This window comes from Anas acuta, chromosome 2 (genome assembly GCF_963932015.1).
Source record: "Anas acuta chromosome 2, bAnaAcu1.1, whole genome shotgun sequence".
NCBI lineage: Eukaryota > Metazoa > Chordata > Aves > Anseriformes > Anatidae > Anas > Anas acuta.
Window position 1 is genome coordinate 154,330,680 of NC_088980.1, and position 26,772 is coordinate 154,357,451.

A 26,772-nucleotide genomic window follows, 5' to 3' on the forward strand; every position below is an offset into this window, starting at 1 on the left:
CCGTGGATGTTTTGTTATCAGAAAGTTGGCTGTCTGGAGCTGGCTTTGCTGTCTGAAATGAGACTGGTGGTGAAAGATAATAAGGGGAAAACATTGCCTGGCGATACGAGGGAGATGTGGTTAGAATTAATATGAAAACAAGGCTGCAAATTCTGCATATTTATGCAATCACTTGTCTGGAGGATGTGGATGTTATATTTAAGTTCTGGTATTTATTTTAATTTCGCAGAACTGCACACCATCTGTACTCAGAGAATAAAGACAAAACAAGCCCTCGTTGCCCGGCTGTTGGTTTTGTAAGCTCCTCAGACCAGACGCTGTGCCATAGGTCTGCAGGATGTTTGGCATCAAGGGTGTCTCGAGCCCTCTAGTGTACCTGGGTGTTAGCAAAAATAAAGCAAGAGTACCAAAATATCCCATGGGGGATCCAACAGCTGGCTCCGTGCTGAATTACAGATGCTGCTTGGTGCCAAAGCCTTTGTGCTGTTTATGTTTAGGGGCTGCTTTTTGGCTGAGCAGGAGAACAGAAGGCTTGGCTGCTGTTATTTCACGAGGTTTAGATAGGCCGGGATCACTTGGAAACTCCAGCTGGGGGCTGCTTTCTCTGAAGCAAAATTTACTGCTTTTAAAAGATGTTAATTTAAAAATAAACGCAACTTTTATAGCATATTGTAAATGTGCTTCGCAGCACGGTGCCCTGCAGCACTCTTCTAGTCATCGCTTTATTAATAGCCCCTGTGATTCCTCCCTGGTGCACTCAGACTGCTCCTGTTGCAGTAACTCTACAGACTTCCATGTTGAGATTCAAGTTTTGCTTCAGTTCGAGAGACTGGATGTTTCTGGACACTACGTAAATAAATTACCTTCTTTCCTTTTGAAGTCCTTATCATAATTACATGATTTTCAGGGGCAGTCGTGCATGTCGTTATGAAGAGGCGATTGTAAAACAACCTCCCTTTTGGTGCAGTACAGGCCACAGCAAAATGATGTATCCCACATGTATTTCGATGCCTCCCCACCTGAGGCTTTTACAGCCTGACATTGCAATGCTGTAATGACTTCTGTGGGCTTGATCCTAAGGAAGAAATTAAGGGCTGGAGGCTTAATTTTAAAAAAGATGCAGCAAGCGAGCTTACCAATATATAAAACATGTGGATGAGAACAAAACTTAGGCTACTGGAGGAAGACCGAAGCTGTTATAACCCATTTGCTCTTTCTGACACTTGATAATTGCATCTAAGGTTCATCTGTGTGGGGTATGACCCTTCTTTTACGATTTTCAGTCACTTCCTTTTACGCTGGGTTATATTCCTTCATCTCGTAGAACCATTTTATTTAGGTGGTTTTCTGCTCTTTGAAGATTTGAGGTAAATCAACTTTGAAAAATTCTCCAAGCACCAAGGAAAGATAAATTGAAATAAAGACAGACAGTGTTACCTTCAGCTGGGCCAGAAAAGAAAGCCTCACGCCTTTGATGAATAATTCACCTTTGTAGATACTCTCTCTGCTCTTTAACTAACAGGATAGCCTACAGAAAACTGAAATTCCCATCACAGAGGAACAAACAAGAACCACAGAAAACAAGACAGAGGGGACACACTGCCAGGTAAATTTACCATCCCCGATTTCGGCATTTCTTTATTTATAATATCAGGAAAAATGTAGCATAAAAAAACAAGCACAGACCATGGGCGATGCTTCTACTATCGTATTTTTTCTTTGCAAACCCACCTATGTGTGGAATCTTCCTTGGTCTTGGGGCAGTGCAGGCTGCTTGCTCTCATGTTCAAAGTTGCCCTATGATGTCCGCATGCAAATGAGGGATTTTGAAGCAGTTAACTGGAGTTAACTATTTACCAGAAGTCACGTTATGTCCAGTTTCAGTCACACACGACACAGCAGTTTGTGTCTAATTGTTATATTTGACCCGTCGGGTGATATTTAAATAGATTTCTTTTACAGCGCTATAGAAGTACACCTAAAAGTACCTGATATGTTTAGCTATGCAAATGCTTGAACTTTGTTCTCCCTCTGCTGCACTTCGAAATCTCTGAGGACCCTTGGATGCAAATAAAGCAATATAGGCTTAATTAATTATAGAAACAAAGCCAGGCATTGTTTAGAAGGAACCTTTGGAAGTCACCTGTCCAACCCTTTGCTCAGATGGAGGTAGCTTCAAAGTTAGACCAGGTTGCTCTGCTCTTTATCCAAACAAGTTTCCAAAGGGAACTTGGAGATTACACCGCCTTGTTGATTGACCTTGGTAAACCCACGCTCACCACTTCAAAGCACCTTCAGATTCCGTCAGATACCAGGGACAGAAACGAATTTCCTTCATTTACAACAAGCAAACAAAGAAAAACAGCTTATAGTTATGAATTATGGTATCTGTCTTCATGTATTTTAAGGCTTCTGAGATTGATTTATGCAAAAATTAGGACACGAAAATTATTCTACCTGAAATTTAACTTTTTGTATCTGGTTTTCCTTCTCTCTGCCCTAACGGAGCTTTCCTCTCTCTCGTCCCACCACGTCGATAATTCTGGATCTGCACTTCTTTAGCAGCACTGCAGTAAAATGACAAATGTTATGAAGCCTTAATGCTACTATAAAAAAAAGCTGTAAAACTATCAAAATCCCATTGGCTGCCCGAGATTGTGCCAGATGGCAACTAACTGGAACAATAAATGTCATGTTAAGCAAATCGGATTTGAGGGACATGCTATACGTCCCACGTAAATAAAACACTGCTAAAATTGACCCTATAGTAATTAGATTCAGGAAGGAGCTCTCCTGCAGCCTCAGGAAAATCTCACAGTATCTGAAATGAGAAATGTTTCTCATACTCACAGCACTCATATTAGTCTGGTTCTTCTGCCAGCACCTGACAGCTTAGCGGTGCTACATGTGATAAAGCTCAGCTCTTTATTTTTTCATCCATGGACTTTCAACAGACTTTTTTTTTTTTTTTTTTTTTTTTTTTGTCCAGATAACTAAAATTATGGCCAGTCTACTTAAAGGGAGTGTAGAGATGATGGGGAATAAATGTTGCATTGACACCCAAAGCTATTTTCTTGGGGCTCGGTTACCCTGACACAAAAAGTACTTTGTGTTGAATTGAAAGGTCACTGTTTGTCCAGTTGGCTGAAGATTTTCCCTACTTGGTTGCCTGCAATTCTAACATTTCGTTTCCTATATGGAAAGAATTTTTAGCCTTCTTGTTGTGTTTGTACAGAGAGTTGCTGAGGATGACGGACTCATCCAGGCTGGAAGGGACCTCAGGAGGTCTGCAGTCCAAACTCCTGCTCAAGGCAGGGTCAGCTGTCAGGTCAGATCCATGTGGTTACGGCTTTATTCAGTCTCTTCTTGAAAACCTCCACGGATGAACTTCTCCGGGCCACTGTTCCAGTGCTTTACTATTCTCAGAATGAAAAATATTTTCCTCAGATACATTCAGTACTTCCCATTTCAGTTTTGACCACTGTTGCTCCTGTTGTGCACCTCGGTTATGAGCTTGGCCGCGTCTTGTTGATGACCTGGAGGTACTGGGGCTGCTCATAGCTCCCTGATGCCATTTCTTCTCCAGCCCTGTTCCTTTGACTCCTCTCAGGTCCAGTGCTCCAACCCTGACCACCATGGCAGCTCTTCTACTGAATTTAGTGTTATCCTACATCCTTTGCAGCTTTTATCAGGTTGTGGGATTACAGCGGGGCTACGGAGATGTTAATTTCCTCATTAGCCCTCTCTCCCTCCCTGGTGGGGCACAAACACCCGCTCACACAACGCTGCTGCACATTGTGTGGTCGTGGCACCTTTTTTTCCCTCCCACATCCTACCCTCATTCACAGTGTGGCTGGATCTGCCTTTATATCTCAAAGGAGATGACAGCCATTAAGGTAAATTAACTGCAAACATCATAAAAGCTGACGAGCATTCTGTGTGCAGCACATCAAATTCATCGGATGTTTTTGCAGGTGCAAAGGCTGCTATTGACAGTTCTGGGATTGCTGTGGGGCAGTGCAGAGGTACTAGCTCGGTACCGTAGGAGTACCAGACAAGCCAAGTCAAAATGGAAGATGCAAATGGAACTGTTAATAGCTGCTGAGATGCCTGATCTGTCCTCCTTTCCCTCTGATGCCTTCCTGCTGAATCTGGTGACCTTTTAGAGAATAATATTGAAGTCAAAGCCGTTATCCTCAGCTGGACCATAAGTAAGATAAACATTTGTCACAGTCATTTTTATAGCATTAGTAAGAATAAATATCTGAGGCTCTGAGACATTCTAAGACGGTGCAGGGCCCGTGTTTGAAAATAATAATTCAATTTGCATAGCCCGTTACCAAGTGGTTGCTAATACCAGTTTAAATTTGCATTGTCCGGCAATGAAAGCGATGTCATGGCTGCCCATAAATACCTTTCTCTGCATGGCCATGGGATTCTCCTGTCTTGTATTCCTTCTGAGAGAAGGATTACAACACTGAAATGCTGAAGTTGGGAAGAACACTGCACGCTGATGTCCCTGACTTTTGTTTAAAACAAATCTTTCCACCCAGGAAAGACCATGTTAATAAGAACTGATTTCACAGCCAAAGGGTTTAAAATCTTGAGATGCCATCTTTCTCTACAGACTTCTAGACTGAAAAGAGTTAGTGTGATGCATTTTAGAGCAGCGTACTTCATACTGTAGCTCCCTTCTTCTCTTCGGCTGGGGCACGCAGCTCCTAGCAGACAGAATGAAGCCTTACCCATGCAATCGTGCACAGCATGGACACAGAAACGAGGATTCTTGTGAGCCAGTTGGTGGAAGGAAGCAGCGGTCTGAGTTTCAATTCTCACCTAAAGCAAGGCACGGCTGTGCGACGATCTGAATTGTAAGTGAAGGGGAGGATACTGAGCGGAGCAGTGTGTGAATAAACCTGCAGAAAACAAATTATGTCTATATTCAGTGGCAAAAGGAAATGCCTGTCGACTTATATAAATCATGGTGAAACTCTGCAAAAGTTAGAAACTGTACGCTCCTTGTGTGGCTGACACATAATTCACAGCTCTGAGAACGTGCACAAGCATGAACGGAAATCGGCACTAAAATAACACGCCCGATAACCATCTTGTAACTCCTTAGAGCACTTCTGTGCTTTACAGCTCACAGTCCTAGGGCTTCTGGAGGGCAAACTCCTTTCTCTTCTTTACCTCAGCGCTGCTGTTATCATGGGTTGTGCCACATCCATTGGGAGGGAGCATAAAGGTTGAGGATAGAGCACTGTATTTTGGTTAGGAAAGATGACAGAAGACTTGTGTGGGAAGATGCAACGATGAAGACACATTGACTGGCTTTACTATGACATGGGTAAGGTTCATTTAACTAACTAGAGGTGTTCTCTACAGATGTCTGCAACCCAACGAAGTCACACTGAGCTCTCTTCTGGGGTGATGGAGAGCACGTCAACCATGTCCATGCAGATCATAGTATGACTGTCAAACAAATCTGATTTGCAGTCACTTGATTTGAAAGAGGTAAATGTGGAAGTCTTCCACCTGGAAATGATTTCGGAAGCGTTTTCAGATGCAAGGCAGAACATGGAAGATGGAAGATATTCGCTGTGACTATGGGATTTTGACGATGTCCTTAATGCTAGAGACAGCTCGAGGCTTCTCATCTGATTGGGTTGGTTATATTTTATAAGCAAGATGGCATCAAAGGAACACTGAAAGCTGAATTAGATTTCTATGTTAAGGGAATCTTTACCAAGACATGGCCTTCAGGTCCGATAGAGCCTTGCCCACTCAAGGGCATCTTACATCTTCAGATGTATCTACAGCAGCTGTTTTTTTTCATGTACTCTAAGCAGCTGAGCACCACATCAGATAGTTAACAAAGAAACATCTACTGTATTTGTACCCTTGCAAAAATAGAACACGTAATAAAAGTGGATATTTCTTCCTCAGATGTCAATTTTTCTTAGGACGAGTTGATTTAACTATGTGAATCCCCTTGTAGCACAGAGGGATTCTTCTCTGTGTCAATTATTCTGTCTCTTACCAGTGAGCCCATATACCTGTTTTCTTGTTTCCAAAGTTTTTGAGATTTTATCAGAGATTCACATTATTACCTTTTATCTTGTAGTTCTGCTTTTACAACTTCTTGAGGGCTAGACTAATTATTAACAGGAATCATTCACTATTTATCATTGCAGAGAGCAGAGAAATCTGAAACTAATCATAATACAGAGTAATTAACTGTAGAGTGACCTAGATTGCTAAATAGCCTTTGTTCATTTGTATGTTTCTTTTAATGTGATCAAACAGCAGGTCACAGACATGGGATAAAGACTGTGAGATGTAGGGCTGTCACTGTGGAAGTAATAACCCTAAGAATATCCAGAAACTGTGAAGAGATTGAGAAAAGATGCACAGATGTGACTGGGAAGAATTTTAATGAGTATACATAAATTGTATGATTTCTTAAAAATAAAGTGAGATCAAGAATTGTCTTGAACTCTACATTTTCTCTGCAAGGAGAAATCTCTTTATAGCAAAGATGTTCAAACAGGAGACAAAGCTTAACATGAACCAGTGGCAAAAAGCCGAGCTGAACAGTGAAACCGAAAGTAAGATGACTTCTGGCAGGGATTGCAATCAAACCCTATTTCAGGACTCATGCATCAGTCAGAAGCATCCAGAAATCCCTCTGATTCCACGTCTTGGGCTATGCAAGCTAAACAAGATGATTTTAACACTGAATTTTAAGGCTGTAAGGGATTAATGCAAATCTGTGAGTCTTGGAAGAAATAATCCCTGAGCTTCTAGGTTTTCAAGAATTTCCTTCTTTTAGTCAGTGGTATATAATGAGTTTCTTTCGTGTGACTTCCCCCAAAAAGTTATCTGAGAACACGTGAGGCTGTAAAAAAAAAAAAAAAAAAAAAAAAAAAAAAGTTTATAAAATCTCCACAAAAAGGCACTTCTACTAGGACTTTTTGTGTGTGTAAAACATGTGAGTAAACCACGAAGAGGTTGGTGGCTGTGGTGAATTTACCTCTCACACTTTCGGTTTCTAAGAAACTGCTCGCCGCAGTCGCAGGTACCTCATGCAGCCACCGATAAAATTACGCACCAGTCCCAGAGGACGCAGATTTCGGTCAGGGAAAGCCAATTTGAGGCAGTAGGTACGAAGTGACTCAGTATCTGCGTAGATTAAAGAGCTGGAAAAGAAACCACGGCATCCCCTCGCCATCCCCTCGCTTGTGTGGGCAGCTCGAAGCCGGGGCCCTGCTGCTGTGAGGCGAAAACACCCCACAGCCCGCAACCCGCTCTGCGGTTACGGCTCGTCGAAACTATGAAACTGTGACACGTTATGTAAACGGGGCTCGTATTTAATGGTGTATTTAATGGCAGCCACGCACTGCTGCTGAGTCACTTGGAGCAAACATGAGGCGAGCGGCACCGCTGACTGCACCCGTCTCTGTGAGGCACCTCAGGGTTAAAGAAAGAAAAAGGGCTTGTTTTCTCTCGGGATAAAACAAGGAGCCTCCCCCTGAGGCGGGGAGCGGCTTCCCCAGGAGCTTTCCCGGAGGAGGAGCCGCAACGGGCGCCGAACGGCTGCCGCCATGCGGCGAGCCAGACTCCCCCTCAGCCCGGGCGGTGACAAGAGGCGAAGCCCCGCCCCGAAAAGCCCGCCTAACTCAATTCCGCGTCTCTGATTGGTCGCATCCTCAGAGCGACGTGAAGGGCGGCCAATCAGAAAGCGGAACTCCCTGAGGGGAGAGGAGGGCGCGGTGCCCCCCTGAGGGAGCGGCACCTCCCCGGGGCCGCCTGAGGGGAGGGGACGGGCGGCGCTGAGGGAAGGCGGCGGAGCGTCGCGTCCTGCCGGCCCGTGCCGCTCCGTGCTGCCGTGCCATGGAGGACGCGCTGCCCTCGGGCCTGCTGGAAGTCTGCCTGATTGTCGGCGTGCCCAAAGAGCAGCTGAGGGCGCTCCTGCAGGTGAGGGGGGTCGGGGGGCTGAGGGGGAGCGGCGGGCAGCCTCCTCCGTGAGGTAACCTCCATGGGACAACCTCTGCAGCTTCTTCTCCAGATTTTTTTTTTTCCTCCCTGCCTTCCTTGGGCTTCTCTCCCCAAGTGTTGAGGCGGGCGAAGCACCTGGGTTGCCTGCGTGCTGGCATCGGGTGCGGCAGAAACGCTCGAAAAGTTGACAGGAGACCGTCAGCAGCAGGGGGAATTCTGCAAAAAATGTGAAGTATTTACACTTTGTTGAAGGTCTGGGCTTTGGTGGAGGATGCCAATAGCTCTATATAAGTAAAATGCTTGAATAGTGTGTATCCTTTACAGGTTAGCATCCCATTTCCCACCTCTGGTGGAAAACAAGCTAAAAGTAGGGGAATAAAGCCAGGTAACCGGTACCCTGAGGGCAACCTAAAGGTCAAAATCCTGGTATTGAGGTTAAGGTTGGGCTCATTAAATGCTCCCAATTACAACCTGTTTGATTCAGGTACAGCAGGAGTTGATAGGTTGGACTCAGCCTCGAATATTTGTAATGTGCTCGGGACCCGCCGCTGCGCACGTGAGTTAACAATTAAAGTCCTCTGGTTAATTTTGCTTTGTTGGTACGTGCTGATGGCTCTGCTCGAGGCTGTCCGGCTGTGGGAATAGCCGTGATGCTGCAGGCATGCACTGAAAGCCGAGCTCCTGCTCCCACGGATCTCCTCTGTCTTTCTTCAGCTTGGATTTGGCCGTGCGCTCTCATAGCTTTAGATAAAAAAAAAAAAAGGCTTTGTTAAAATATTATTGTTGCTTACTCACTCAGGAGACGGTTTCTGCTGATGTCAGCTTCTTCAGCGATAGTGGCTAAGCAGAGGTTCAAATTCCAGGATCTCATTCATGTATACATTCAAATTGGGGAAGTAGTTATGCCATAAATGTTGCCACCAGGCTTTTGAAATCGGTGTGTACGTGTTGTTCTGGCAGCTGCTTCAGGAGCAGACCCAGAAGGGATGGATTTCCTTTTCACTTTCATCCACTGTTGTATGCTCAGCGTGAGTTCATTGCTTCCAAAAACATGTGGAACAATAAATAGGAAACTGGCTTAAAAAAATAAAAGAAGCCTTTCCATTGTTCTGATCGCATCACATGGTTTGAATCCTCTTTTTGCTCACAATGTCAGAAAGGAAAGTAGTCTCCATGGGTGTGGATGTTACTACAGTAACATCTCTTCAAGCTGTTACACCACAGGGTAATTGTTATCTTGGGGAAAGTTTGTAGGTTTATCCCGCTTCCTTTTCCTTCCACAGCACTATTGACATGAGAAAATGTTGGGATATGTTTTGTGTAATTCCAGTGAGTGCAGAAAGAAGAGAACTTCTGACAGGAATAATAAAGTGTGGATGGAAACTGGTGATATTTGCAGATGTAACAGTAGGAATACTTTATCAGTGATTCAAATCTTGGTCTGGAAATTGTGTTTATGCATTAACTTTATTGCAATGTGGAGTAATAAAGTCAGTGGGAGCTTGATGATTTAAACCACTCCCCAAACAGGAGAAATTTTAAGAGACTTACCTGTTGCCAGTGGGGATTCCGGGAACAAAGAGACAATTTTGCACAGAAGTTTCTGGGCTGTCGCCCAGTAATTGTCCTTATTGTCAAGATAATTTTTGCTCTAAGATTTCCAGATATAAAGCTGAGTTTTGAAGTGATGAGTGTGACATGCAGTCTGTGAGACGTCTGGGATCTTCCACTGGCTCCATCGTTGCTGGGTTTTTGATCTATCCACCACCATAAGTATTACAGATGCTGCTCTTTAATGGCTGCGTTGTGCTTTCTGGCCATCCCAAAGCAGACATCACCACCAAACCAGGTTTTTTTTGGACATTTTCTGTAACGACCTCTTGGAAGTGAGGTGTCACGTTGTGCAGAAGCAGCCTGGTGTGAGCACGTTGAATATTAGTCAGCAGTGTGAGCTTGTGGCAGTGAAAGCTGCCAGGTAATGACCTGTGTTATCAAGACCATAGCTGATAGGTGAAGGTAAGTGGTGATTATTGTTATTATTGTAGCTCAGTGCTCTCGAGGTCACACCTGAAATACTGGCCCACCTTTGGGTACCTGGACAGCTGCTGACCAGCAGGAGGGCTACCAGAAGAAGTGGTTTGAGTTATTTGAGGGCTGCAGCACAAGTTGGGAGAATCTGCTTCTCAATGGATTTCTGAAACAGCTGGATGAGACCCAGAGCGACTTGATTTAACTTCAAAGTTATCATTGCTGTCACCTCCAGAGGTCCCTTCCTCTAGGGGAAGGCTTCATACCTTTCCCTGCCCGGTTCTTCCTTAAAGAAGCCAATTCTTTGGTGACACTTGAGGTGGAATTAACTTCTTCAGCGATGGGAAGAGGAGAATGCCATCGAGGAGACACCAAATAGTCGAGATCACACGGCTGAGAGGATGCTCCGTTCTGTGGTTTCAATACTCTACTTCTTGTTTTTGTCAAAAGCAGTGTGGTCATTGTTTTGTTTTGTTTTTGTTTTTAAAGAAGTCTCTTTTATCTGTGTTGCATGTGGCACTGTTATCACAGGAGCATAATCGGTGTAAATAGCAATGGAATAAAGTCTCTGACTTAGGAATCTTGCAGAATTAATGGAGAGAAAAGGCACTAGAGGCTAGGTATGCTGCAAGGACACTCGGTAGTGAAAAGCAACAGTCAGAGAAAACAGAGAAGTGGCAGGAGAAGCAGAGAATAAGAAATGCTCAAAGAGTAGTAGACACAAGTGGATGTTGTTGGGTTGCTGCCTCTTCGTTCTCTGATCTGAGAGGTTAAGAAAACATGACTTGGGCTTTAGATCTTAATAAGAGCTGATCTGACTGCTGACAACTGGGTCACTGAGCCAGCAACAGCGCTGACGAGGCTGTTCTGTGGGAAAAAAATCAAATTGGTGTCTCATGCCTCTCTTGTAGTCCCAGCCATCAAGGCCCTGCCACGTTAGAAGCTGTTTAGCTGAGGGGCCGTGGAATCGCTGGCTGCCATCCAGCACTCTGTAGCACAGAGATGCCTTCAGAGGCAGTCAGGGATTGCCTTGTCACAGCAGCCTCCTATCAAAAGCTCTGCGGGGCAAAGCTGCCAAGTTGAGATTGCTGCTGTTGGAGTGGGTCCGTGTTTCCCTAGTGCAACAGCCTCAGGGCTAAGCCTTAATTCTCAACTTCCTTCTGCAGTGTTTAGCAGTGTTTTTTTTTTTTTCTGTTTGTGTTTTATTTTTATTATTTTTATTTTATTTATTTATTTTTTTTTGAGAGGGATCATGTTGGGTTTCTCACTTATTTTTATGTATTTTCTTTCAAGTATGCTATTACAGAATATGGTGGATCTTAACGATCCAGTAACTAATATATCATGAAGGTTAAGTATTCCTTCTCATTTTTCCTGTGATGCCTCACAAGTAAAGAAGACCGCTGGTGGGCTCATCTGCTGGAATGTGTACGCAGAGACTTTCTGTTGCAAAACTTTGACAGAGGAGGTTGGGCTTCAATGAACAAACAGAGCTTCGTATATTACAGCTACCTGGAAAAGTGGGGCAAATGATGAGGCCAGCACTGCTATTCAATGATTATTTAAAATATAAGTGCCAGTTGCATTGTGTCTTAGGGTAAAAGAAGCTGTATGCATGCTTTGTCTGTCTTTAAGGTTGGCAAAAAATGCACACGGAAAGGCTTGTCAGCCACACTGAGGCTTGCCTTTCCTGTTTCCAAATATCCGTTGGTTAAACAAAGTTCTCACTTGCTGCTTTTGCCTTGCCAAAAGAATTAAAATGACAGCGAAGTAGTTCAAATTGCAGCTACTCATGTCAGGTACGTGGTCAAGAATCCAAGAAGTTGTTTTGTGAAAGGGCCCCCCTCCTTCTCCTGTAGATGTTATTCTGAGTCAAAACCTAACTTTCCCTGAAACTGAACAAAGACTTACCCAGGGAGTTCAGCTCTGCTTCCTTTGGTTTGTTTGTTTTCATGTATTTGTTGCCTGGTTTGTTTTGCTACTTTATAGAGAGCCTATGTTTAATCCTAATGCTTGGAAGGAGGAAATAGCTTATTTGATATTTGTTAGTTTTCTTATGTGAAAGGGATTACTGATAAGGAATGTTTTTGAAAGATGAAGAATGATTCTTTACAGATTGAAAATGACCAGAGTATTCCCCTTGCATTGATTTATTTAAAGTGGGAAATCAGAAGGAAAAATGAATTATTTAGGAAGAGAAAAAAATGTATTCTAAACCCACAATTTTAGGAGCAGGGAGAAAACAGGGTTAATATGATTCAAAAACCTAGCAGGATGAGTATCAACTTAATGCATTATTGTTGTTGTTTTTTATAGGACACTCAAAGAAGAACCAAAAATCTTCCTTCCCTTGATCCAGAAGTTCTTTCTGTATTCGTACCTCCATTCATCAGCAGAGATGACATTCACACGGCTAATACAAGTGCTAATAACTTGAACAGAAGTAAACGGCGGTCTTTCCGAAAGAAGAAGGAGAAACCCAAGTTTGAAAACATCAAGAGTGTCAACGGGGAGCAGAAAGTGCCTGACACTGAGGACATTACAGTTCCAAAGGACATTGATCTTATTGGTTTGCCACAGCTGTGCTTCCCAGGTACTGTAGGGCTCTCACTTCTAAGTGAGAACTGTTTTAATAACGTTTTTCATGACCCATAATACAATCATCTTTACTCTCTTAGTGAATTCCACAGTACAAAAACCGTGTCTACTTGTCAGCAGGTCGGTGATGAGAGTAGGGCTGAACTGGGTGGGACAGACCCGTTAGCACAAGAAGCTGCAGCAGGTGCAGGGGAGGGAAGCAGAAAATCCCCGTCCACAACGGATTCACAATCTTGGCTTAAATGGTTGAGCACCCGTGCACTTTTTCTTTTTTCCCCCCTTTTTTTTGAACGACTCTTGGAATTTGCATTTGCTATTAAGATAGCCTAATTAGTGTATTCTTAACATATACAATAAAGTTAGTAATGACTCTTTCCTCCAGGCTTAAGTGCAGCAATTTTAACATGCATATTAGTACTGCACACCTTACAAATACCTTGAGGGGGGAGTGAACAAAACTCATCTATTGTACGTTCCATTTAAAATGCAAAATAATTGTGGAATATTTCTGGCTTCTTCAGTAATGTGTGGCTTGCAACCTTTGTAAGAAACCTTAGATTGATTGGATTGTATATGTGCATTTTAATCCCTTCAGATGACACATTTCTCCTGAAATTAAGTAGAAATGTGCAGTATTTGGTATGAATAATCACTTTTCAAGCAGTTGTCACTGTGTATATATATATATATATATCATTATATATTTTAACTACATATATATATATATAGTCTTTAAAAAAAAAAAAACTTCTGTCTTCATTGCAGGAGGACTTTATGTAACTTCTGAATCAAAAGAGGACCAGATTCATTTCCTGGTCTTCACAGATGTCTGTGGTAACAGAACATATGGTGTTGTTGCACAGTACTACCAGCCTATGCAAGTATGTTATTTAACTCATGCCATTATTGAAACATATTAAAAGATATAAAATAAAATGCTTGGAAAATAATGCTGGGTTTAATTTCTGCAATTAGTTAACATATTTTTTCCTAGCAGAAGCATAGAACAAATCGTACTTTATAATGCCATTGTAATTTAATGCATTGCTGTTCTAGTGTACTCTGATTAAAACCCATAACAGGTTTTTCAGGAGTTTGACTGAATATTTAAGAGCAAACTTGTCCCTTGGGCACGTTTTTTGTGAAGGCTGTGCCCTCTGTTCTTTCTAAATATCTGCTGTGCTAAAATTCTTTTTGATATGTGTGTTTAGTCATGTAGGCTGAAATTTTTCTGAAGAGCTCAAGGGAGATAGGCATCCAAATCCCCTGAAAATGCAGAGGGAATTGGGTATCATATCTCTTGGGCTCTCAAGAAAATACCAGCCGCAAATTCCTGATTAACATAAACACATTAATCTGTAGTTTCCTTGTAGGGTGGCTGTATTTCCTCAAACGGGCAGCCCCCCTGGGAATCTGCGCGGACCGAGAAGAAGTCGGAGTGTTTCGTACCGCTCGCTATTTGTGTTATATCCAGATACCCATATTTCAATGCCCTCAAGGATTGCCTCTCATGGTAAGGCTTGCTATCCTCTGTGTTTTTACTGGAAGTAACTGCGCAGGTTTTCATACATCAGTTCCTACAACATGCAGAATGCTAAAACAGTTTTAAGTTAAGATGCTATCAGATGGGAGGGAGTGGAAGAGAAGAAATGTGAAGTGAATGTTACCTGGGCAGCAGGAAAACGCAAATTCTAAATATCAAAGAATGTAATGTTTAGATGTGATGACGTCTTTCTATTCTTTGATATTCTTGCTATGCCTAGAAGAATAACAATTTGCAGGAAACAGATGCCTCAGACTTTGTGGCAATTTTTTTTGTTTGGTTGGGTTTTGTTTTTCTTTCCACTGGAAGAAGGATGAGTTCAGTTCTGGCACACTGGTGAAAATCACTTCAAAAGCCAAAGACCTCTTTATTATGCACCACACAAATGCCATAAGAACGTGAATATGTGTATGGATAAGCAGTTAATGACATTTTAACGAAATCCAAGTTAATTGAGGGAGTTTGGTGGCTACCTGGCTGTTGTAGAACTAGCAGAGAAAATTGTAGTGTTAGAGTACTTCATGGGTCAGAAACACTCAAACTCAGCAGTACCAATGAGTTAAAAGAGAAATGAACATAAGTCAGTCTTCTTTTGTAACTTATTTTGAGGTCATAACCTTTGTATGTTGCTTTGTTGTTAAACTGTTAAAATCTGTATCCTTTTCTAAAGTGGCTTAAAAGCTCCTTGCATGAGGGAGCCTGGCACTGCATGGTGGACATTCCTGGCTAATCTTACTTGCAGAGGTAGGAGATTCTTTTCAGGAAATTTCAGTCAAGCTTTGTAGAGACAAATTTGACGTCACGTGTCATCTTTTTGCAGGGATTTGCTTCAGCAGGTGATATTCTTATATGTAAGCTGAGAAATACTAGGGTTTTAGGTCACAGCTTGAGTCTGCCAATCTTTTTCTGCCCGCTGTTGGTGTTCTGAGCAGACAGCAGTGTGTTTTGTGGGTGCGGTGGGTGCATCACTGCCTCCCAACTGCACTCTGTACCTTGGTCGTTTCCCCTGTGGGCTTGGATGTAGTAAGGGCTGGCTTTCCCTGGTTTAGATAGGAGAGCCCTGGAAGAACGAAGCAGTTCCTTCCTTCCTCCCTGGTAATTCAGATGTTTCCTCCAAAAACCTTTGATACCAGAAGCGAGTAACTCTTGGCTGCCCTTAAGGAGAAAACACCCACTGCTGTTTTTCATGCTAGCTCTGTCCTGTCACTTTCAGAGCATTAATGGAGGGGTTAAGTGTGGACGAGGGACATCGATGTGGTAAAAACTAGGTATTCACAGGCTACTGCAAAATCCAGACGATCAGTAAATTAAAAAGGAAATGTTTTGTTTCACTTTCTCCTTTCCTGCCCAGATCACTTTTTCCAGTCCTTCCATTTTAGTCAGTTGCATCAGCCGTTGGTACTGCAGGAGGTGATTCATTTGCTTTTTATAGTCCCAAACCTCAAATAAATACTAATCTGTGTGACTGTTACAACTGTGTACCTGAGCTGTGATGCTTTGCAATCTATCAGGCTTTTATAATACGCTTCTGTGGTGGTTTTAGCCAGCTGGGCAGCTGAGCTCCACCACAGCTGCTCTCTCACTCCCCTTCCTCAAAGGGAAAGGGGGAGAAAATAGGATGGGAAGGGATCAAGGGTTGAGATAAGGACAGGGAGATCACTCACCGACTATTGTGACAGCCTGAACAGACTCAGCGTAGGGAGATGAATGACATTTATTGCCTATGACTAACAAGCTCGAGCAGTGAGAAACCACAAGCAAACTAAAAACACCTTCTCCTGATCCACCCTTTTCTCCCTCAACGCCCTGAGGGGCCCAGGGGAATGGGGAGTGGGGGCTTTGGTCAGTCTATAGCATTTTTCCTCTGCCTCTCCTTCCAGGTCCCTTTCTGCCCCTGCTCCCTGTGGGGTCCTTCCCAAACTGAGACTGTGGGGGCAGCCCACAGGCAGCAGCTCTTCAGGAACTGCTCCCACACAGCTCCGTCCCACGGGGTCCATCCCCCAGGAGCAAACAGCTCCAGCCCGGTTTCCCCATGGGCAGCAACTCCCCCCAGACAGAAGCCAGCCCTGCAGCTCCCTGCTACCAAAACCTTGCCACATAAACCCAGTCCAGCTTTGTGCTTCTTCTTTTATTCCCTGAACTCAGCTATCCACAGGCTGGGAAATAGTGTAGGTTCAGTTTTGCAGTTACAGTACTCAGCGGAGGTTTATATGGTATGTTCATGAGTCATTTCTTCTCTAAGGGAGATGCTTCCGAGCTGGATGAAGCAGTCAGTTTGTGAAAGCATTTTTAAATAGTCCACTAAGGGAGAAGTGGGAAAATGTTCAGGAAAGCCATGGAAAAATCCAGAGGCTACAGAAATGTTTCTAGATTCAGAGCAGACAGGAACCAGCTTGCAGGTGGAGCCTTACACGTGTGGAAAGGAACTAGCAGGTAGAGTCATCTCTTTAGAAATGCAACCTTCTGCCTCTGGCTGGGTATTTTAAACATTATAATTAAATATTTCCGCCTTGATCACCCATAACACGTTTTTTGCACTCACTTAAAGCATTAGCCTCCAAGGTAACTATAGATGGCTTCTTCCTTTAAACTGCACTGGTTTCTAAGGGCAGTTCAAATTTGTCTTTAACCTGCCATCTAAGCTTTAATTGACTTGTAGATATGTCAATAATTACATGGCAGTTCTCTAGGGTAGTAGAACTGCAAGTTGTCCTGGTCGTATAGTGGGGGAATTTAGTGGCACAGCTCTCCTCCTGTATCGCTGCTGCATCTGGCTGTAAGATCCTCATGTGTGTGTGTGCAGCTGGAAAGAGTGGGGAAACGCAAGTGGCAAAACTCTGTTCAGTGCTGGCTTTTCCTGCCGAACTGGAAACTCAACTGATGATGTTTCCATATGTTCTTCGGGATTTTTATATTTGTTTCAAAGCTCGTGATCACCACGTGCTTTCCTTGACTCCATTGGACAGATAAGATCAGAATGTCTACCCTTTGGGGTGTTTTGTTTTTTTTATAAAAAGGTAGCATGCTGTGCCAGGGTGGAGTTGAGAGGAAGGAGAGGAAGAAGTGGAGAGGTAACATTTTTTTGGTTTTGATTGTGTTACAGACTTATTTATTTTTCCTCATAGGGCATCAAACAGTTCGCTGCAGGGATGCATGGCTGTTCTGAAAGGAATACAAGCAATTAGAGCAAACAAGACCTCAGTGATCTGTTTGGAGCATAGTTCCCTGTGCAGCTCGGGTTGTTTCAGCTTTTTGTAATGTTACAAAATTGCGTCGCTGTTTGCCTGTAAAGCAGAAAGGCAGTTATGTTCATCTACAACTCTTCTGGGTGCTTTGGCTGATTTAGCATTCCGCCAGCCTGGGGATTTGAAAAATCTTGCTGGTGGACCTTAAAGCACCTATTTCTAGTGTGTAGCTCTTTCCTGTAATTACTCGTGGGAAAAATCCTCTTTGTTATTGCTAATAAAAGGCTGATGCTGAAGTAGGTTCTGTTTCCATTTAGGATCCCGTCCCAGCAAGAGATTTCTGGGGAAATATAAAAAATAGAAAGCTCTGCTCTGCAGAGCTCATTGTTTGCAGGCCCTGCAGTGCATAGGTGGGGTGGTTATTTGTTTTCATTTAGAAGATTCCTCAGAGGTATTTTATCATCATAAGCATTTCCAGATAAAACTCGGGCTCCTAATCTTTATCAAACACTAAAATACAGTAAAAATAACAACTGGAAACGAGGCTCAAACTAAAGATGAGAACGCAACGTCCAAAGTTAGATCTGTGTAGGTGCTTTGAACTGCAAGGTGAACTTCCAAACCTTCATCATAGTGATGATGATCTTTCGTTCACAAAGTGAAATATCCCTGGCACTGATCTCCCCCTGGACGAGCTCTCATCTTGTATGGATGAACAGGCTCCGTTCAAACAAGAAATCTTCCAACCTGTATAAGAGTTTCTTCAACTGCCTTGGGAAAAGTGCAAATAGCTCCCAGCACCGAGGCAGTACAAAGCACCTACTCTCCGTGGTCTCGCTTCCTGAAAAAATCTGTTTGAGGGCAGTTAGCAGAGGTAATGGAAGGTGTGTAAACTCCTTAGCTCCCTCTCTAATGTCTCAGAGATTACCTCATTTATTTCAGCAGGCGTTTGTGGAGCAGAGCTGTCAGCTGCTGTTACACTGATGGGTGCAGCGTGCTGATCAGGAGGCTCTCACAGACCCTTTTGTACATCTGCTCCTTTGCAGCATCAGGGTCAGGTGGTTTCTGTTGTAACACTTACTGGATGTGTTGCCACGTGCTTTATAGTCTCTAATAATAATAAAGCAACAAACAAAAACCTCTTGGGTCTGCCTCTGCTGTTAGTAGTACCTTAGATGTGGTCTGAGTGCGGCAGCATGTTTAAAGTAGATTGCTTTGAGAATTTCTAAATTCCTGTCCCCCTGCTACCTCCACACCTCTTGGTAGATGATGGACTCTGCAGGAAGCATGTTGCAGCCTAGTACTCAGCCCAAGGCAGCTTCCAAAGGTGAATTTAGTAAACCTAAATGTCTTCTTTATTGCTAACATGCTATAAAGCTTGGTGACACAGAACAGAATGTCTTTATTCAGGAATCTACATTCTGTACACAAATGTGGAAACCTGACTTCTGATATATCTCTCAAGCTACTCAGTTGCTTTGTAGACTGCTTCTTTTCCCAGCTACAAGTTTCCTGCAAGAGTCCAAAGAAGATACAAAGCAGAATAAAACTGCAAAGGAGAATATTAACCATACGAAGTTCCTAATTTCTGCACATACAGATTAGGCTTAAATTCCAGATTTGTAGCTTCTGAATTGTTACGTTTCAGGAATGCTGTCAGACTTCCTGGTTTGCTATGTTAATATTGTGTATGTTTAAATGCACGTGACTTGAGCTGACATATAATGCAAACCGCATGATCTGCGTGGCCTTGAAACAGCTGAGGTAATGCAGATCCAGAGTAGCAATATTGGACAAGTTTGCACTTTACATTTGTCCTTATGGGGGTAAGAACGATAACAAACAGCGGTGTTCATGCAGGGCTAGGCCTTACACTATGTATGGCTCTTGTTTCAGATTCCTCTGCTGTTTAGCCTTTTTTTTAATATACAGTTTCTCTTTTTTTGATAGTGTTTTCCATCTTACAGCTGATGCTTGGGATGGGATGGACATAATGGCACTGTGTTGTTCTTGAAGCAATCTGAGTATGCTCCTTCCTCAAGCTGCATCTCACCTCTAGATTTCTTTGGCCATCATTAGATGAAGTGTGCCAGCTGCATCCTCTCATATATATGGAGCATTATTTTATGCAAGGAAGTAAAATAAATCAACCAACCAAAACAAAACACTGGTCTGCTTCTGACACAGCAGCATCATTAAAATTAAATGGAGCCATAAAAGTATCCAATAAATTAGAAACAAATTATCTGGTATAATAGCTTCATTGCTCCTAGTAATACCTCTTAATTCTAGGTTGTCATCAGAAAAGCTTTTTTCATGTTTATATGTTATTATTTATAAATATTTCTCTATAATTTAATTTCAGCTTACTGGTGCAACTGCGACCTTTCAAGGATTTAGATGTCGATGATCACATAAAAGAATTTGCAGCAAAATTATTTTTAATACCCAGCCCGCCACCGGGACCACTGCATTTGGTAATTACCGTTGCTGAATTTCCTAATTATCTTCATATGAAACACTATAAAGCTCTAGGATGTTGCTTCGTATAAATTAGAGAAATATCTTCCCTGTCAGATCAGAGATTTTGCCTGCCGATACATAACTGATGTCAAAAGGGAAACAAAATTTCCCTCTCAACTGTGTCACTTGACCAAAGTGTGGGAGTTCCCTGTCTTGTATCTGATTTTGGGCACCTTGTTATCTTTCATCTACCTGAAATGACTTCCAGGGAAGCAGTGCTTCAGCCATGTGCTTCTCCTTAGCTGAATTCCTTGAACCTTGGATAAGGGGTTTGGAGAAGAGGGAAAAAAGAGCATAGGTGGAACATTGAGTGATTAGCTAAACCAACTACCGAGTGCCGAGATAATCCAGCATTTGTCCCCCTGATATTTGAAGTGGAATATTTGAAACACTGAAATAATCCATTTGGTTTGGCTTGTTTTGTCTTCTTCACATAACATTTATAACTTTTCTGTTTCCTAAATGAATTTTATCAAGACTTCGAGTTTTCCAGTTGTACCTACAGATATAAATTACATTATAATATATTTATAACAAAGAAGGTTTTAGAAGTCTTAAAAGTATTATCTTTTAAAGTTTTATTGGCCAAGTAGCCTATGATAATAAAAGGAAACAAAGTCCTTGTCAGTCTTTCAAACTAGAGCTTTTATCTTTTGCTATTTCCCTCTGTTTCTATTCCAATGCTCAAATACCTGTCTTTCTGCTGTTAGTTCATCTTGATGCTTTGTAGCTGGAACTAAAATTGTGGGATGAATGCATTGTGGGAACGCTTTTATTAAGAAATAAACAAAAAAACATCTGTTGTAACAGGTATTTAATATGAAACCACTTCAAATAATAATTCCTTCACGGGAGGACCCGGACAGTCCAGTTATTGACTTGGATCTTCACCTTCCGTTGCTGTGTTTCAAGCCAAAGCAGGTGCTTCAGGTAAAGCTCATCAACACTTTAAATTGTATTTGGGATTGATAGTACTGGTAATTTGTATTTAAAACAACCAAAGAAACAAAACAAAACAAGATGTTTTAGTTAACAAAAAGCATCATAAACCCAGGAATTCAGAATAGCCTTAGTTCTGCATGTTGAAAATATAACATAATAAGCCATACTTCTTAAGATATTTCCTTACTTAAAGACCAGCTTAAGGCATATTGGATTTATTTTTCCTGCAGTTTAGCAACAGGTTTTAAATTTCTTAAGCACACATTTTTAAATATAAATGCCCAAGCTGACAGATTTTATTTTGATTTCTCATAAAATGCATTTTCAGAAGGTTCATAAGAGCGCTTTTCATGTGTAAAAAAGGGACCTGTAGGATGGATTAGTGACAGTTGGCATTCCTGTAAAGAGAATCTAAATGGTATAGAAAGACAAGAAAATACAAGAAGCTATTTGCAAAGAGTTTTTTTCAGGGTTTCATAGAATTGTCCAGTAATTTTGATTTGGAGTGTCTTTGTAGGTTACTTGATCTGACTCTGCTTAAATGTAAGATCTGACTTCAAATTTCGATTAGGTTGTTCAAGATCTTTAGCAGTACTGTGGCACTTCCTCTAAAAAGCTCTGGTTGGAGACTTCTATCCATGTTTGTAAACCTCCTCAGTCCTGAGAAGGGAGGTGGTATTGGCTTTTTTTTTAATTATTTTATTTTTAATTTGTTGATGTGCCCATTTTTCCACCCACTTCTGCATTTTATGAATGGAGCTATCAAAAATCCTCCATAATGGTCCTCTGCAACTGGTGCATCTCTTAGTTTTCTAAGAGCCCATAAATGGATGTTATTTCAATTTTAATAGTATGTAAGTTATCTCTTAGAAAACAGAACTTGTGAGACTGTTTTGCAAGCAGATGGCATATTTGTGTATATGCTGTATGTTCTAGGTGTAACTCCTTGTAAACACGTTGTTTTTTTCAGATCTTGACCTGCATTTTGACTGAGCAGAGAATTGTTTTCTTCTCTTCTGACTGGGCCTTGCTGACGCTCGTGGCTGAGTGCTTTATGTTGTACCTTCATCCTCTTCAGTGGCAGCACACTTTTGTGCCTATTCTGTCTCGTCACATGCTGGATTTCGTAATGGCCCCAACATCTTTTCTGATGGGGTGTCATATCGATCACTTTGAAGAAGTTAGCACGGTATGTTCCCATTCTTGCTGTTCAGTTCCATGTGTGTGTTTTCTCTCTTTTTTCAGATTCACCTAGAAACCTGGTTTTGTTATTTAGGTGTGTGAGAAGTGAAGAAACTAAAAGTAATAGAGCCACGTTAGTGTGACCATTGGCTTATTGGGATAAGCTGCTTGTTATATCCTTTACCCTTATTTTCTTTTCTCATGGCTTTTTCTCATGGCTTCTGGGAGTTTCTTTTTCATCTGGGGAAAATTTCCATCTACATGTTGTTTGTGTATGAGTAGTTTCCCTTCAGGTCTTTGCTTAAAGAGTTGCGTGGGATGACTTAGATTCCTTTTCCAGGCAGCTGGGTTAAGAGGTCAGCATGCACTTGAAAATACTCTAATGGAGCTGCTGGTCTCTATCATGGAACTACTTAATTAGAAGAAAAACAGCAATATAAAGAATGTAATTTGTCAGTTATTCTGAAGGTTTATTTTTGTCCTTATTTTTGAAACACTCTTTTAGTAGGTGGTAGTACTCTTGTGTATTAAGGAGAAAGAGAAATACATGTACATTGTCAGTCTTTCTGTTTTCTTCTGTTAAAAAGGAAACTGAAGATTTAATTCTAATTAATATTGATAACGGGAATATTGCATGTTCAAAAATGGATGAAGAGGAACCTGAAATTCCAGATGTTCCAGCACAAGCCGCAGAAACTTTCATAAAGAGGTAAAAAGATACTGAAACTGTGTTTATTGTAGTGCATAAATCATGTTGGGCTCTCTTTTTAATGTTTTTATTGTGTGTTATTTATTATTAATTCATATTTTTCATATAAAATGCCATTTGATGAAGGAAAATTGAAGTTTTCAATTAATTAATATACAACTAACTTTTAAGCATTTGTAATCATAGCCATGTTATGCTGCAACACCTAGAACAACTGTTTATTTTTGATTTCAGATATTATTCTTTGAACTTTACTGTTCTTTATACAGAAAACTGAGTGCACTGTGATGTACGTGCGCTAATAGGACTTCCAGGAATCTTGTTCGCTTGTCAGTGTTTGTAGATCAGTTTTGCACTTTGTAAAAAAAAAAAAAAAAAAAAAAAAAAAAAAAAATTGTGAGAGCTAAATGACTTTTTCTTTAACAGGTAAGAAGAAAACATTGGTGTTAGGATGTAACTTGACATTTATTTTTCTTTTCCGTGTAGAGTGGAGGGTCTTCAGCTGCATTATGACCTAGAGCTGTGCCATCTCCGTGCCAGCACAGATCTTGGTGAACTCCAAATGCGCAGAAGGGCTTGGCAGCAGAAGCTGAATACAGAAGTTCAGCAAATGACTTTGCAGTTAATTGTTAATATCTTCAGGTGAGCGGGTATAGAATTCTTTATCATAAGAGTGTATGACACTGGTTAAGATGTCACTGAAAATATTCTTATTTTATCCTGTTTCATAGACATTCCATAAATCTTGTAGGTTTTGTGAGGGAATGAGAAAGAGGTCCTGCCAACCTGCTGGAATATCCATCATTAATGTATTTGGATACATCTAGTACCTGCTGTAGGTGGCCCTGCTTGAGCAGGGGTTGGACCAGATGCCCTCTAGAGGTCCTTTTCAACCCCAGTGATTTGGTGATATACGTTTTTAGGACATCTTAGGTAAAGCTGTTCTAATTGTGGACTTGCGTGTCTCTTTTGAGAGGATTCCAGGAAGAGAAGTGCAGCCCTCTTCTCTAGAAGAAGAGGGGAAAATCCCCAGCCATTTACCACCCCCCTCTTGTTGGGGGTGGAGCTCTCTGTGGGTCAGCTGCTCACCTACCTGCTCCTAACACTTCCTGTCAGGAGGTGCTGGGTTAATTTATATAGCCCAATTGCCAGGGCTGTGTTAACTGCTTGCTTTTGTTGGGTCACTGTAGAGAACAGTCACACAAGTGGCTGGGCCCTCTGCAAGGACAGTAGCTCCTGGATGTGGACAAATCAACAGACCCCAGAGAGCACAGCTGGATCTGGAAAACAAAATCCATTTAAAGCCTGATGTACTGCCGCTGTGGGATTTGGTGGATTTCAGTGTTTGGCAGCAATATATTCCAGATAAAGATGAACAAGAAATGCCTTTTCCTGCCTGAACAGCTTGAACTCTCTAACTCACTAAATGCCTGTATACAAAAAAAAAAATGAACAGATGCTTTGGTAATTAAGAGATGATAATAACCTTTTGATTGTTTGATTCTTTTCTTGCTTTCTTTCTCCTTGCCTTCAAACTTTCTCTGTTCTTTTTTTTTTTTTTTTCAGCATTGTTTCTTCTATCTTCTAATGCTCTATCTACCACCGTCCAGGAATGAAGGAAAGTAAATCTCTGATGCAATTGTGCTGCCACTTGCTGCTCTCTCCAGTGAAACACTGTAGTATTTCTGTGTGCATGAGGTTCCATGTTCAAAGCAAGCCATGATAAATAATATAGAACTATATACTTGTACTAACTACCGTTTTTCTGAACACATGCATGAAAGACGAGCAATGGAGTGGCCTTTTGTCAGGTCTCTGCATGGATATAAGATTCCCCAGTTGTGCTTACATTGGATTTTAGCTCACCAAGTTATTGTCTTCATTTATGAGTTGTTGCTTTTTTTTTGTTTGTTTGTTTGTTTTTTCTTAACATCCAGCATGAATAGATGAAATAAGATAGAATTTTATTATCCTAACCTTTTATTAGGAGCCCTGATTTTAGCCACTTGCATGTATCTAGCTTAAATAACTTAACCGTGGGCTTGAGTTCAGTGAACAGCATTTTTTTTCCTGAAAAACTCACACATGCTGCTCCTGAGACAGCTTGTTCTCTCTCGTTTTTAGGACACAGAAGTTAGAACTGATGTCTGGTTTTTCAGAGATAGCACAGAGCCTCTGTTGCCTGCTGGGACCATGCATATGCTAAAAATTGCATTGATATTGCATATCACTTTCTCTCTTATTGAAAGAACTCTTTCTCTTCAGACACAACACAAGTTGTCAGTTAGTGCTGGCTTTAGGAGCAGAGTTTGAGAGTGTAGCAAAACATTTTCAGTGTCTCATGTGCATGTTACAGATGTGAGGCAGTGGGACAAAATGAAGCCAGATCACAGATTTCACATTGCCCATGTGGAGAGGTGCACTTGCCTTCATAGTGCCTCCAGGGGGTTGTATGGGATCCTGTATATAGACACCATTTCAGGGATGGAGCCTAAGTCATGACTTAAATATACAGATTCTCCTCCAGGGGTTACTGAAATTAATCCCATGGACTGTAAGTGACCTTGCAGATACTGCGGCATGTTTCTGGTAGTATCAGTGGGTTGCTGCTGCAAAAAGGGCAACTTACTTACAAATCCCCAAGCATATTTATCTTTGTGTTTATTTTATCTCCAGGGAAGTAAAAGACCATCTAAATTATGAACACAGAGTGTTTAACAGTGAAGAATTTCTGAAAACAAGGGCAGTGGGAGACCAGCCGTTTTACAGAAAGGTAAATTCAGTGTTAAATATGTTGTGATTCTGCTATTAATCCCTACTTTAGGATTAATGCCAAAAATTAATGGAATGGTCACAGTTTGGGCTGTGTAGTGTTCCTGACTCACCAGCTTTCACAGAACGCTTTATGAGATTTGTTTTATTTACCGTAAACAGATTAAATAGCAGGCAGCATTTTGGAGAGCAAGACACTACGTAATTTCAGAGCAAATAAAACATAATTCCCCAGGGGTGCGATAAACCTATGGCAGATGGTCAGTAGAGCTACATCTAAACTGCATTTTAAGCGCAGGCACCTGTCCAGACTGTTTGGACCAAAGCCCATGCGTGGACACGGGTTTTGAGCAAGCCTGTGAGCACGGCAGAAGAGCCTGAATGGCACGAGTTGAAGCACCTGCCTTATCTGCAGCGTGGGCAGCGGGGCGTGGAGCTGCTGATGCCTGCTTGGCTCCAGGCCCTGAGCCTGTTTCCTACAGCATGGCACAGTGAGAGCGTGCTGCTCACACCAAGCACAGGAGTTGGCTTGTGTTGGGCTCAGCAGGTAGAACTACAGCTCTTCAGGCTAAAGGACACCTTAAAATCCCCACTTAATTTCTCCCAGCACTCCTGCAAACTCATCTTGTTGCTATATACCTGATTTTAAAGCCCTATAGGCATGTGGAGTTTGCCTGTACAAGCCCCGAGTTCCTTTTGTTGCTGTTCTGATCAGCTTGATCCTTCTGTTAGTGTAAGCATGATTTAGGTCCTCTGCTGAAGCTCCCAAATGACTCCGTTTTTACCCAGTGTGTTCAGTGAGGCAGCTTTCTGCGAGGTTGCAGGCATTTTCCTTGTGGAATACCAGTGCATAAGGATGCTTTTAATGTAACAACTGTGTATATCCTAAAAAAAATAGGATGGGTGTGATTTCCTCATTAAAAAGAAAGCATCTTGGTCACCAGGCTGTAGGATTTGTTCTCTTTGGTGTGAGGCTGTCACTGATCATCAAAGGCTGGAGACCCTTTGGGCGAGGAGAGGAAGTGAGGAGAAAGGAAGTGAAAATGGAAGAAAGAAAGGAGCAGGGGGAAAAGGAGAAACTAAGAATAGACAAATTACACTAGAGCTTCTTGAAGTGTTCAGGCGCTTTGCCCAGAAGCTCAAAGTTTGAGATTTTTATGCTTTGCCCAGAAGCTCAGTTTGAGATTTTTATGCTTTGCCCAGAAGCTCAAAGTTTGAGATTTTTATCCTTGCAGTTAATTTTTCATTAATCTGTTTGCACCTAATTAAATTAATATTTACCCTCAGGTAAT

General features: G+C 41.9%; 1 protein-coding gene across 1 annotated transcript in view; it reads left to right on the top strand.

Moving 5' to 3' along the window:
• Window positions 1-7,790: 7,790 nt before the first annotated feature.
• The window catches only part of DENND3 (DENN domain containing 3), a 33,464-nt gene continuing 14,482 nt past the window's right edge, over window positions 7,791-26,772 (top strand). Inside the window, exons 1-10 of the mRNA XM_068672737.1 lie at window positions 7,791-7,977; window positions 12,343-12,619; window positions 13,390-13,505; window positions 13,998-14,137; window positions 19,718-19,829; window positions 20,686-20,805; window positions 21,788-22,006; window positions 22,587-22,708; window positions 23,195-23,350; window positions 25,385-25,481. Of these exons, the coding sequence (XP_068528838.1) occupies window positions 7,894-7,977; window positions 12,343-12,619; window positions 13,390-13,505; window positions 13,998-14,137; window positions 19,718-19,829; window positions 20,686-20,805; window positions 21,788-22,006; window positions 22,587-22,708; window positions 23,195-23,350; window positions 25,385-25,481 (1,443 nt within the window). The 5' untranslated portion in view covers window positions 7,791-7,893. The remainder of the gene's footprint in view (window positions 7,978-12,342; window positions 12,620-13,389; window positions 13,506-13,997; window positions 14,138-19,717; window positions 19,830-20,685; window positions 20,806-21,787; window positions 22,007-22,586; window positions 22,709-23,194; window positions 23,351-25,384; window positions 25,482-26,772) is intronic.